Below are 14,707 nucleotides of genomic sequence, written 5' to 3'. Positions count from 1 at the left end.
CAGGATAAAGAAAATGTGGTGTTGCAAGAATTACACCCTCTTACTTCAAGAATGGTTCCAAAACGTAGACAATATTGTGTGTTTGGTCTATGTAAATAATACGAGACATGAAGAATCTACGGAAGCGTTTGTGCGCCATATTCTTAGCTGCACTGCTTTTAATAATGTAAGTTACCGACAGTTTAAATAGCAATAGAATTTGTCATTATTCTTCTAAAGAAAAGGGACACTAGTGTTAAACTGTGAAGAGAAGTGCTTTTGCCTAAATATATTGTCAGTCTGAGAAGTGCTTTTGCTTTAATATATTGTCAGTTACTTCTAAAAAGTATTACCATCTTATCACCGGCCGTTGTGGCCGAGCGGTTCAAGGCGCTTCAGTCTGGAACCGCGCGACCTCTAAGGTAGCAGGTTAGAATCCTGCCTCGGGCATGGATGTGTGTGATGTCCTTAGGTTACTTAGGTTTAAGTAGTTCTAAGTTCTAGGGGACTTATGACCTCCGATGTTAAGTCCCATGGTGCTCAGAGCCATTTGAACCATTTGAACCACCTTATTTCAAGTACCTGTAATTTACTTTGCTTGAATTTTATCTTAAAATTATTGTTTGTTAAGTGGAAACGTAACTACATTTAACGTGCCGATGGCGTGGTTCATTAACGTAAGAAAGTGGAACACCATTTGCCGAAACTCTCAAGACTAAAATAAACTCAGTCTGATGACAATAACTAAATTAATTTTTCTTTGCGAATAGTGTAAAGTATTGTTTGACGAGGAATTAATTTAAGATCTTTTTAGTTTCATTCTGATACTTAAATCAAAAAATATATTTGTTAAAAAATAAAATCATTAACTATTCCAAGTTTAATCAACAGACTTACTTTCAAAACTAATCGTCTTATGACTGAGGATCGGTACTAGAAGGCAGAATTATTGATTTTCGGGAGGAAAGTTCTCAAGATGCTCAGGGTAAGTACTGATATTGTGCTTTAGTGGTAAACATTAATTATCGAAATGATAATTAAAAGTAAGAAATGTAATAAAGTTTGTACTTTTATTTTGGATACAATGATCCCCTAGTTTACTACGAAAATCTGCGGAAGAAGCATTAAAGACTGAAGTGTAGCTGTAATCTGTCAACGCACCTCTTGCAAACAGCGTGACACAAATTGAAGATTTCAATATTTCTGTTGATCTGAGTCTTAATACGACTTATATGAGTAGTTTTGGAAGCTCCTGACCTGTCCTTTATTCTAATAGTATCTTTTATCATGTTAATTTTGATTACGCCTGCCAGTAGGAAATGAAAGCTGATGCCTACTTCACGTTCAGAAAAAGGAAACAACTGCGAAGAATTACATAGTACTGTTCCCGTGTTCTGAGTGTTTATCAAGTAGGCAGCATTACAGGCATCTAACGAATTCAGAAGCGTACTGCTAGAATGCTTACAGGCCGATGTAGCCCGTACTAAAGTGTAACAGAAGTACTCGGGAGGTTGGAAATGGAATTCCTCCGAAGAAAGACCCTTTTGGATAAATTTAGAAAATCTTTATTGTAGGAAGTCCGTGCGACCATTATGCTGCGGCTCTCGTTCATGTCGCATAGGGATCATGATAACAAGGCTTGGACAGAGACATACAGATAATCATCTCTACTTCGCGAATGGAAGACTAAAAAAAAATCGGTAATATTCGTACGAGGCACCCTCCGCCACGTACTGTACAGTGGCTTGTGGAGCGCGTAAGTTGATGTAGATACAGAGAATTACCCATTTAGCAAGACCTGATACGACAGGGAGAAAAATACTGATGTTTAAGGACCATAGCGAGTCCTACTTTTTGACGGTACTTTTTGGAGTGCACCTAAGGATGAATGGACAGTTGTGACTTGTTATATTCTGGCATGCAAAACTTAAGTATGAAAGAAACTTCCGCAAAATGTGTCATTTCCAAGAAACTTACCTCGATAAAACTTAAACTGTACTTAGGAAGAACTGCTACAGCGTAGTACAGAAGGTAAGTAAAAGAAATACGGAGTGAGACGAGCAGAAATATTTTTACGCGAAGACAGTAATTACACTGAACTCACTTCGATTTATGATGGCCCCCGGGCATTACAAACGGCTGGACATAGTCTTCAATAAACTGTGACGTAACCGCGGACATCAGCGAAAGTTCTGCAACGTGCTGGCACGCTGGCCATAACGTTCGTAAGGAGTTCTCGTGATAGGGTGTTCCATTCTCCCACCAGCGCGGTTAACATCTGCTGAATGATCATTGTGCACGTGGACGTGCATAGATACGTCTCCCCACAATCTCGATAGGATTTAAGTTCGGGAAACAGCCAGGCTATTTCATTCACCGAATATCCTCTCGTTGCAAGAGCTGCTCTACCTGCGCTGTTCGATACGGTTGAGCATTGTCATCCATAAAAAATGGAATCAGGGCCGAATGCACGCCTGAAAAGACACACATGCGGAAGGAGAACAGCGTCACAACAATGATGACCGTTGATTGTACAGCGTTCAAAGACTTGCTGCCGGCCAGTGTGGCCGTGCGGTTCTAAGCGCTTCAGTTTGGAACCGCGTGACCGCTACGGTCGCAGTTTCGAATCCTGCCTCGGGCATGGATGTGTGTGATGTCCTTAGGTTAGTTAGGTTTAAGTGGTTCTAAGTTCTAGGGGACTGATGACCACAGATGTTAAGTCCCATAGTGCTCAGAGCCACTTGAAAGACTTGCTTCTTAGTGCGCCTATGCAACAGTATGCCACCCCACATTATTACACTTGGACCGCAAAAGGATCATGTTCGACAATGTACCCGGGTGCATTACGTGTTTCCACTTTTTGCCTTATGACGGGCACGTTCAGAATCACTACTCGGACTGAATCTGCTCTCATCCGAAAAGAGCTCGCGACCCCACACCTCACTGTTCTAGTCCCTACGCTCTCGACACCATCGCCGATGTACGGTTGTCAACGGAACACAAGGTACAGGGACTTCCCCCCCCCCCAACCCATTTCCCTCCCTCCCCACAGTAGCTGTGTCATTGAAGAGCGTGAAATTATGTGGCTTAGAAGTCCTGTTAAATGTGTTTGCAACTGCAGCAGTTATTTGACGTGGGTCCGTTGTGGACTATTGCACTATATAGCTGTTATCTGCTGCTGTATTTGACTTTTTCGGGCAGCTGTGCATGTGTCTCGGAAGCCTTCCCATACGTGTGAAACAACGCTGTGAGCTTGCCGAACTCCTGGCTACACTCGTAACACCTCTTCCACTTTCCAGAAGATTCTTTTCCGTGTGTAGCCTCCCAAATGTTGTCTCTGGGCCATTTTGGAACGAAGACCACCACCACCGTGCATCGTAACAGCTCGCTGGTTGACACACGGTGTGTTTTCCCGTTCCGTAAACTGCCTCGTGCTGCGGGCCCAGCCCCATTTGTAACTACAGTCACGCTGCCCTCGCACCATGTGAAGTCCAACTTACTGTGCACAACGGGAGACATCTGGCAACATGCTCCCGTTCCTTCATCCATTGCCAACGAGTAACGTTTGTTATTTTATCTAGCTCATCCGTAAGTTATTCGGAGCAATGTACACTCCTGGAAATGGAAAAAAGAACACATTGACACCGGTGTGTCAGACCCACCATACTTGCTCCGGTCACTGCGAGAGGGCTGTACAAGCACAGCGGACACACCAGGAACCACGGTGTTGGTCCGTCGAATGGCGCTAGCTGCCCAGCATTTGTGCACCGCCGCCATCAGTGTCAGCCAGTTTGCCGCGGCATACGGAGCTCCATCGCAGTCTTTAACACTGGTAGCATGCCGCGACAGCGTGGACGTGAACCGTATGTGCAGTTGACGGACTTTGAGCGAGGGCGTATAGTGGGCATGCGGGAGGCCGGGTGGACGTACCGCCGAATTGCTCAACACGTGGGGCGTGAGGTCTCCACAGTACATCGATGTTGTCGCCAGTGGTCGGCGGAAGGTGCACGTGCCCGTCGACCTGGGACCGGACCGCAGCGACGCACGGATGCACGCCAAGACCGTAGGATCCTACGCAGTGCCGTAGGGGACCGCACCGCCACTTCCCAGCAAATTAGGGACACTGTTGCTCCTGGGGTATCGGCGAGGACCATTCGCAACCGTCTCCATGAAGCTGGGGTACGGTCCCGCACACCGTTAGGCCGTCTTTCGCTCACGCCCCAACATCGTGCAGCCCGCCTCCAGTGGTGTCGCGACAGGCGTGAATGGAGGGACGAATGGAGACGTGTCGTCTTCAGCGATGAGAGTCGCTTCTGCCTTGGTGCCAATGATGGTCGTATGCGTGTTTGGCGCCGTGCAGGTGAGCGCCACAATCAGGACTGCATACGACCGAGGCACACAGGGCCAACACCCGGCATCATGGTGTGGGGAGCGATCTCCTACACTGGCCGTACACCACTGGTGATCGTCGAGGGGACACTGAATAGTGCACGGTACATCCAAACCGTCATCGAACCCATCGTTCTACCATTCCTAGACCGGCAAGGGAACTTGCTGTTCCAACAGGACAATGCACGTCCGCATGTATCCCGTGCCCCCCAACGTGCTCTAGAAGGTGTAAGTCAACTACCCTGTCCAGCAAGATCTCCGGATCTGTCCCCCATTGAGCATGTTTGGGACTGGATGAAGCGTCGTCTCACGCGGTCTGCACATCCAGCACGAACGCTGGTCCAACTGAGGCGCCAGGTGGAAATGGCATAGCAAGCCGTTCCACAGGACTACATCCAGCATCTCTACGATCGTCTCCATGGGAGAATAGCAGCCTGCATTGCTGCGAAAGGTGGATATACACTGTACTAGTGCCGACATTGTGCATGCTCTGTTGCCTGTGTCTATGTGCCTGTGGGTCTGTCAGTGTGATCATGTGATGTATTTGACCCCTGGAATGTGTCAATAAAGTTTCCCCTTCCTGGGACAATGAATTCACGGTGTTCTTATTTCAATTTCCAGGAGTGTATTTTGGAACCAGAATGCTTGGGTGGTTTTATCAGTAAGTGACAGGCACGTGATGATCACTTGTTGTTCGGGATGCGGGAAGGCTTCTTCACCATCCTTGTTGCGGAGGATTGGACACTGAAGAATCTTCAAGGTATTACCCCGGGAAAGCCTGGCATACATTATGAATTACAGGGTGTAGACATAACACGTAGGGAGCGTTGGACAGAGTATCTGCGGTCACGCACCTGGTACTGAGCATCTGCGGCGGCCGCTGCTGCTGCGGCGAACTCGTCGATGGCCTGTCGCCGCTGCTGGTGGGGCCAGGAGGCCGCGGCGGAGGCGGCGGGGGCGGCGCCGGCGGCGGGGGCGGCTTGCAGCAGCAGGCGCTGGCCGTCCGGGGGTGCCTCGTAGTAGGCAGAGCAGCCGCCCCCGCAGGACATGGCCAGCAGCGCTGCCACCAGCACTCTCACCGGCGACATTCTTCTGCAAGCACACACCGAAAGATATCAGTGATGGAAATTTTCCTATTTCGGTACTTAATTTTCACCTAAAAGAGACAAGAACAACTTGAAACACTCCCACAGCGGTCGCGCTAATTTGCACGTTTTCCGGTCTGTCTCCGTTCTGAACAGGGTATAAGAAAAAGGTATGGCCAGAATTCCAGTAAACATTCCTCACACATTCAGGGTGTTTCACAATTCATGCTACACGCTTCTAGAGGCTGTAGAGGGGACTTAGTAGATCAAGTTTTACGCAGCAACCCGTGTCCGGTAACGGTTCGTTTCCATGTTACAAGTAAAAGAAGAGCTACTCGATCGTGCGCTTGATGTTTCTTAAGCAGTTCGCCTGTTACGGTAGGCTACCCACATTCATGGATAGTTTTCTAACAGACATGGAGCAGTATGTCGTCCTGAACGGGGTGACTTCAACAGAAACAAGCGTAATTTCAGGTGTGCCCCAGGGCAGCGTAATAGGTCCACTGCTTTTTACGGTTTATATAAACGATCTGGTTGATGGTAATGACAGCGGCATTACACTATTTACCGATGATGCTGTAGTCTACAGGAAAGTAGTATCACACGAAAGTTGTGAACAAATCAGTGACGATTTGCAAAAAATAAATGCGTGGTGTAATGACCGGCAGTTATCTCTCAATATTAGTAAGTGTAACTTACTGCGTATAACAAGGCGAAAATCCCCATTAATGTACGAGTAAAAAATAAATGCCCAGTCTTTGGAAGCGGTAACATCCGTCAAGTATCTGGATGTGACTATTCGAAATGATCTCAAATGGAATAATCAGATTACACAAGTAAAGGGCAAGGCGAACTCTAGATTGCGGTTTATTGGTAGAATCCTGAAGCGATGCAGTCCTTTAACAAAGGAAATGACTTACAATACGTTAGTACGTCCAGTCTTAGAGTATTGGTCGTCTGTGTGGGACCCTTACCAGTTGGGCCTGATTCAAGAGATTGAGAAGGTCCAAAGAAGAGCGGCAAGATTCGTGACTGGTACATTTAGCCATCGCGAGAGCGTCACAAATCTCATAGAAAGTTTGAAGTGGGACACACTTGCAAATAGACAGCACGCTAAGCGGAAGGGGCTGCTCACTAAATTCCGAAATTCAGTCTTCGACGAGGATGTAGAGCATATATTATTACCACCAACTTTCAAATCGCGCAATGATCACCATTCAAAGATAAGGGAAATTAGAGCTCGTACTGAGGCGTTCAGACATTCGTTTTTCCCTCGCGCGATTCGCTAGTGGAACAGACCGGGGGAAATATTACTTTGGCTCGAATTGTGCCCTCCGCCACACACCGCTTGGTGGCTAGCGGAGTATATATGTAGTTGTAGAATGGTACGATGAGGCGATGTCACGCGATACCCTCTGTTTCCATCTGCTTTGTTTTCATGCTTCCTGGTGATCCGTCAGTCGACATTACGGTGACTAGTACTGCGGTAACAGGATGCCTGAGTACACGTTCGCAGAGTACGCCGATATATCGTCAGTTTACAGTGAAGCTCGCCGTAATGGAAGAAAAGCTCAACGTCTCTACCGTGATTACTTTCCATATCGTCTGACTTCATCTTATCCCATGTTTGCCAGAGTAGAACAACGGAAAGCGGGAAATTCACAAGCGGTAGAGCAAACTGTGGTGCTCCAAGAAGGTGGTGCACTGGAAGAGGAAATGCTTCATCTACTTGAAGAGAACCGCTCGAGGAGTACTCGAGTCATTGCAAGTGACGCGCATGTGTGTCATTCGTCTGTCTGTCTGGCGTGTCCTGCTGAACAGCAATTTCACTCATATGACCCTCAGAAGGCACGCACCAAGTTGCCGTAGGATTTTGGGCCACCTTTAAATTCCTGTACTTGGTTTTTACGCTATTTGTGGATTTTCCTTAGTTTCCAAAGCGAATTTTCTTCACCAACGAAGCGCATTTCAACGGGGAAGGAGTTTTGAACGCTCGAAATGGCCTCATTTAGGATTAAAAAAAACCCAAAGCCACCTGTACACGAAGATTTGATCACAAATTCAGCACCAGTGTCTGCGCAGGTATCTGGGACGGTCGTGTGATTGGATCGTACATCCTTCCTCCCACCCCCACCGAACGGGTGCCACGTAGTTGATATTCCTGCAACAGGTGCCGGCGGAGGTTTTGGAAGGTGTGCCACTGGACGTTCGGGACGAATTGTGGTTCCAGGATGATAGTACGGCAGTGTATTTTGTATTGTGCGTCAGAAACTATCTGAACGTAGCTTATAGGCACAGGTAGATCGACCGAGGTGGACCACGTGCTTGGCCACCAAGATCTCCAAATTTAACACCTTTAGATTTTTTCTTGTGGGGACACATTGAAGAGTCTTGTTTACGAGACCCCTGTCCAGTCGGAGGAAGATCGCTTTGCTTGGATCATGGTTGCAGCAGAGGTAATTGACGATACAGCACGCATGTTGGACAGAGTTTATTCGAACTTACTGCGCAGATGCGCAGATGCGCTGTGTGCACCGAGCTTGGTGGCCATCATATCGAACAGCTGTTGTAACACCACAGCAAACAGGAGTGAATCTGTACATCTTGTTTTCCTTGTAACATGGAAACGGATATTTGTGGACAAAACTTGATCTACTAAGACCCCTCTACGACCTCTAGGAGTCTGTAAATTTGAATTGTGGAACACTCTGTAGAGGGTTAAGTTGTGTTATACGGACATGGATACGAAAACGCGTTGTTTCCATGTTAGAGCTCACTTTATACTTCTCTTCATAGCCACATTAATCGTGGGAAACACAAATTGTTGAAATCATACTTAACAAACAACGCAAAAAGTTGTACTGAACAATTCAATGTTCGAAGGAGAAAAAATGCTAGTGATAAGGGAGAAATCAAGAAAGATGTCGTTCAAGGTCAAATTTTAGGTCCACTTCTATTCCTTATTAAGAGATGCGGAAAATCTTCGTGGAATTATGCTGTCAAGTCACCAACATGATTTTCTGTCAACGGTTGTTGGCCAGGGCACCAGTCGAACATTTTCTGTCTCCAGAAAGGCCCGTACAGGACCTGCAACATACCGTCGTGCATTATCCCGCTGAAATGTAGGGTTTCCACCTAGACTTACCGGAGAAACTTACCATGCCTTCTTAGAGAATACTCTATCTGTGGTTCTAAAACGTGTGCCTTTACGACTGCGACAAAAAAAAAAAAATGTTCTACATACACGGTCGAGCGGCTCCTCATTTCATTCTTAATTTTGGTAGGCTTATAAGTGACAGATTTAGTGATAGATGGATAGGTAGAGGTGGGCCAATTCCTTGCCTTCCACGCTCCCCGGACCTAAACTCACTAGATTTGTTTGTGGGGATATTTGAGAGCTCATCTATACGGAACTCCGGTACAATATGTTCAAAGTCTTCATGTCCGTATTGTGGAAGGCTGTGAAACACTATGCAGTTCTCCTAGGACACATCAGCGATTCAATGCACGGAGTCTTGTTGCATGTATCCTTGCTAACGGACGGCATTTTGAACATTTCAATTCGGAAAGTGTTTCGTACTATGCTTTTCCTATGCGTCTCAGATGAGTAATATGTTGAGGAGTTGTAGAAACTGAGCTCTAACAAGGAAATAAAGGGCTTATAAAATCATGTCCATATAAAAATATTTTCATCCTTTACGAACGAGCGAGATGGTGCAGTGATTAGCATACTGGACTCGCATTCGGGACGACGGGTTTTCAAACCTGCGTCTGGCCATTCTGATTTAGTTTTTCCGTGATTTTCCTAAATCGCGTCAGTCTGGGATGGTTCTTTTGAAAGAAACGGCCGACTTCCTTCCCCAAAATGGCTCTGAGCACTATGGGACTCAACATCTTAGGTCATAAGTCCTTCCTTCCCCATCTTCCACTAATCCGATGGGACCGATGACCTCGCTGTTTGGTACCTTCCCCCGAATCAACCAACCAATCATCTTCCATTACGTGTGAGGAATGTTTCCTGAAGCTTTGGCAACACCTTCTTGTTGTACCCTGGATAAGACGGCGGAGGACGTTGCAAATAGGAAGACGATGAGCACTATGGGACTCAACATCTTAGGTCATAAGTCCTTCCTTCCCCATCTTCCACTAATCCGATGGGACCGATGACCTCGCTGTTTGGTACCTTCCCCCGAATCAACCAACCAATCATCTTCCATTACGTGTGAGGAATGTTTCCTGAAGCTTTGGCAACACCTTCTTGTTGTACCCTGGATAAGACGGCGGAGGACGTTGCAAATAGGAAGACGATGAGCACTATGGGACTCAACATCTTAGGTCATAAGTCCTTCCTTCCCCATCTTCCACTAATCCGATGGGACCGATGACCTCGCTGTTTGGTACCTTCCCCCGAATCAACCAACCAATCATCTTCCATTACGTGTGAGGAATGTTTCCTGAAGCTTTGGCAACACCTTCTTGTTGTACCCTGGATAAGACGGCGGAGGACGTTGCAAATAGGAAGACGATGAGCACTATGGGACTCAACATCTTAGGTCATAAGTCCTTCCTTCCCCATCTTCCACTAATCCGATGGGACCGATGACCTCGCTGTTTGGTACCTTCCCCCGAATCAACCAACCAATCATCTTCCATTACGTGTGAGGAATGTTTCCTGAAGCTTTGGCAACACCTTCTTGTTGTACCCTGGATAAGACGGCGGAGGACGTTGCAAATAGGAAGACGATGAGCACTATGGGACTCAACATCTTAGGTCATAAGTCCTTCCTTCCCCATCTTCCACTAATCCGATGGGACCGATGACCTCGCTGTTTGGTACCTTCCCCCGAATCAACCAACCAATCATCTTCCATTACGTGTGAGGAATGTTTCCTGAAGCTTTGGCAACACCTTCTTGTTGTACCCTGGATAAGACGGCGGAGGACGTTGCAAATAGGAAGACGATGAGCACTATGGGACTCAACATCTTAGGTCATAAGTCCTTCCTTCCCCATCTTCCACTAATCCGATGGGACCGATGACCTCGCTGTTTGGTACCTTCCCCCGAATCAACCAACCAATCATCTTCCATTACGTGTGAGGAATGTTTCCTGAAGCTTTGGCAACACCTTCTTGTTGTACCCTGGATAAGACGGCGGAGGACGTTGCAAATAGGAAGACGATGAGCACTATGGGACTCAACATCTTAGGTCATAAGTCCTTCCTTCCCCATCTTCCACTAATCCGATGGGACCGATGACCTCGCTGTTTGGTACCTTCCCCCGAATCAACCACCAATCATCTTCCATTACGTGTGAGGAATGTTTCCTGAAGCTTTGGCAACACCTTCTTGTTGTACCCTGGATAAGACGGCGGAGGACGTTGCAAATAGGAAGACGATGAGCACTATGGGACTCAACATCTTAGGTCATAAGTCCTTCCTTCCCCATCTTCCACTAATCCGATGGGACCGATGACCTCGCTGTTTGGTACCTTCCCCCGAATCAACCAACCAATCATCTTCCATTACGTGTGAGGAATGTTTCCTGAAGCTTTGGCAACACCTTCTTGTTGTACCCTGGATAAGACGGCGGAGGACGTTGCAAATAGGAAGACGATGAGCACTATGGGACTCAACATCTTAGGTCATAAGTCCTTCCTTCCCCATCTTCCACTAATCCGATGGGATTCCTTATTGGCGTTTCAAATGCATAGTACATTTTTTTTTCTTCCTACGTGGAAGCAGGGCTATTTGTTCGCATATCACGTAACTGTTTGTGACCTACATTACATTTTATGGTGGCTCTGACCACTATGGGACTCAACTGCTGAGGTCATTAGTCCCCTAGAACTTAGAACTAGTTAAACCTAACTAACCTAAGGACATCATAAACATCCATGCCCGAGGCAGGATTCGAACCTGCGACCGTAGCAGTCTTGCGGTTCCAGACTGCAGCGCCTTTAACCGCACGGCCTCTTCGGCCGGCTACATTTTATGATTTACAGGGATTAATCTCTCTCGCCCTGACGAAACTCTACCATCTGGTGAGCAAGATATATGAGACAGGCGAAATACCCTCAGACTTCAAGAAGAATATAATAATTCCAATCCCAAAGAAAGCAGGGGTTGACAGATGTGAACATTACCGAACTATCAGTTTAATAAGCCGCAGCTGCAAAATACTAACACGAATTCTATACAGACGAATGGAAAAACTGGTAGAAACCGACCTCGGGGAAGATTAATTTGGATTCCGTAGAAATGTTGGAACACATCAGGCAATACTGCCCCTACAACGTATCTTAGAAAATAGATTAAGGAAAGGCAAACATACGTTTCTAGCATTTGTAGACTTAGAGAAAGCTTTTGACAATGTTGACTGGAATACTCTCTTTCAAATTCTGAAGGTCGCAGGGGTAAAATACAGGGAGCGAAAGGCTATTTACAATTTGTACAGAAACCAGATGGCAGTTATAAGAGTTGTGGGGCATGAAAGGGAAGCAGTGGTTGGGAACGGAGTGAGACAGGGTTGTAGCCTATCCCCGATGTTATTCAATCAGTATATTGAGCAAGCAGTAAAGGAAACAAAAGAAAAAAATTCGGAATAGGAATTAAAATCCATGGAGAAGAAATAAAAAGTTTGATGTTTGCCGATGACATTGTAATTCTGTCAGAGACAGCAAAGGACTTGTAAGAGCATCTGAACGGAATGGATAATGTCTTGAAAGGAGGATACAAAATGAACATCAACAAAAGCAAAACCAGGATAATGGAATGCAGTCGAATTAAATCGGGTGATGCTGAGGGAATTAGATTAGGAAATGAGACGCTGAAAGTAGTAAATGAGTTTTGCTATTTAGGGAGCAAAATAACTGATGATGGTCGAAGTAGAGAGGATATAAAATGTAGACTGGCAATGGCAAGGAAAGCGTTTCTGAAGAAGAGAAATTTGTTAACATCGAGTATAGATTTAAGCGTCAGGGAGTCGTTTCTGAAAGTATTTGTATGGAGTGTAACCATGTATGAAAGTGAAACATGGCTGATAAATAGGCTAGACAAGAAGAGAATAGAAGCTTTCGAAATGTGGTGCTACAGAAGAATGCTGAAGATTAGATGAGTAGATCACGTAACTAATGAGGAGGTGCTGAATAGAATTGGGGAGAAGAGAAATTTGTGGCACAACTTGATTAGAAGAAGGGATCGCTTGGTAGGACATATTCTGAGGCATCAAGGACCCACCAATTTAGCATTAGAGGGCAGTGCGGAGGGTAAAAATCGTAGAGGGAGACAAAGAGATGAATACACTAAACAGATTCAGAAGGATGTAGGATGCAGTAGGTACTGGGAGATGAAGAAGCTTGCACAGGATAGAGTAGCATGAAGAGCTGTATCAAACCAGTCTCTGGACTGAAGACCAAAACAACAAACAGTAAGAATCATTATAAGTAATCTACAAGGGATTGGACAACGATAAGGAAACACCAGAAACACACCACCATGTCTGATACCGTGTAGGGACTCCCTGGCATTCAAAACAGCATCCATTCGTCTCGAAATGGATAAATAAAAGCCCTGTATGGTCTTCAAGATCTACCTGAAAAATAGTAGCAAGGTCAGGTAAGGATGATGTAGGTAGATAGTGATCATACACCCTACTCCCCAAATTAGGCCACAAAGATTCAATAATATTGATATTTTGTGTCTATGGTGGCCAGGGAACATCCGACATTTCTTCCTCGTGCTCACAAAACTAGTCCCGTACGATGCGAGCTGTGTAAACAGGGCCCTGTTGTCTTGGATCACAGAATCCTCACTGGGGAAGAAACGTTGTACCATGGGATGGACCAGATCAGCTAAAATGATCACATAATCCTTGGCAGTAAAGTTGTTTTGCAGAGTAATCACGGGATCCATGGAATATCACGGTGTGGTTGCCCAAATCATCACCAAACCCTCGTCGTGTATCAATGTTGGTACGTGACCTCGGCCCTAGGTTGGAAACAATGTGACTCATACGAGCAAATAAGTTTCTTTCATTGCTCCATTGTCCAGGTTTTATGGCTTCTGGACCACGTTTCCTGTTAACGGACATTTGCATGACTGCCATTCTCTGCTTTTGGAATTCCATTAGTGTTGTTTTGGTCTGACAGTGTGAGGGAGTGCGACATTCAGTTGTGCAGTGATTTTTGCAGCTGACGTCCTTTACTTTTTCGTCACAATCTTCTTCAACGAACATTTGACACGAAGACACTTAGCACACATTTTTGTCAGTTTGTCACTTAGCTGATGATCTTTTCCCGCTTTCCGTGTATGCGGAATAAATCTTCGATTCGGTGCCTTTTGAAACACCTGACACATTGGTTACGTTGGTTACAGGAGCACCCACCATACAAGCAGCAACAATCTGCCCAGGTTCGAATTCACTTTGGTCCGACATAATGCATTCATAATTACACGTAATACTGCCCTGACCGCCACTGACACTTGCAACGTATTGAGGACGCTGTAAACGTGCCGTTCGTCGTAAATTACAACAGTTGAACTTGCGGGCTTGGCTAGCATCTGTGCTTATGTTCAAGCTTTCATTTCTCGCAGTGTTTCAACACCTTTATCCAAACTCGTATATATTGTGTAATACAACTAAAAGGTCTACAATTTATACGTCACTAGCTGGCGTACCCGCTTAATTCAGGAAGTTGATATGAGATTATGTAGTAGTTGGAATAGAAGGACAAACTTTAAAGTATAAGAGGTAAATTTTTTTTTATTGAAAACATATTCTAACTATTTACAACCCTTGTTTATGAACAACATTTTTCATTTTGTTATTCGGGGTGTATAGACAGTCATGAGAAATCATTCGGTCTAGTGCTGTTTTGAATATGCGAATCATTGATTGTATTCCTGTAAGATCCTCTGTACATCTCGGCCTGCTTCTCGTCTCAATCCACTGATACATGTGCATTGTTGATCAATTTCTGTTTCTTCATTCCCGATTAAATTACTTTCAGAAATTTATGGTCTTTGTTAGGTAGTGAAGGTAATGATCTCACGTCATGATAGATTACAACGTGTTTGTGTTTGTTATATTCTTTCATCGGGTTGTAGTGGAATCCCTCATTTGTTTGGTTGTACTGTTTACTTGTCCGCGCTTCTCTTAGAGTGATATTTTCGTGGCTGGCTTGAGTTCGCAGTCTTTTGTTATAACATAGTGACGCAATTCTTGATTCTCCAATCCGTTCATTTCGTTGTTGTT

At 45.4% G+C, this 14,707-nt stretch overlaps 1 protein-coding gene across 1 annotated transcript in view; it reads right to left on the bottom strand.

The window, feature by feature from the left end:
• LOC126456688 (diuretic hormone 45) overlaps positions 1–5,456 on the bottom strand; it is a 96,112-nt gene extending 90,656 nt beyond the window's left edge. The window contains exon 1 of the mRNA XM_050092430.1: positions 5,223–5,456. Within this exon, the coding sequence (XP_049948387.1) occupies positions 5,223–5,456 (234 nt within the window). The remainder of the gene's footprint in view (positions 1–5,222) is intronic.
• Between the last annotated feature and the right edge of the window lie 9,251 nt (positions 5,457–14,707).

Source organism: Schistocerca serialis, chromosome 2, assembly GCF_023864345.2.
Source record: "Schistocerca serialis cubense isolate TAMUIC-IGC-003099 chromosome 2, iqSchSeri2.2, whole genome shotgun sequence".
Lineage (NCBI taxonomy): Eukaryota > Metazoa > Arthropoda > Insecta > Orthoptera > Acrididae > Schistocerca > Schistocerca serialis.
This window is presented reverse-complemented; position numbering and strand designations above follow the sequence as displayed.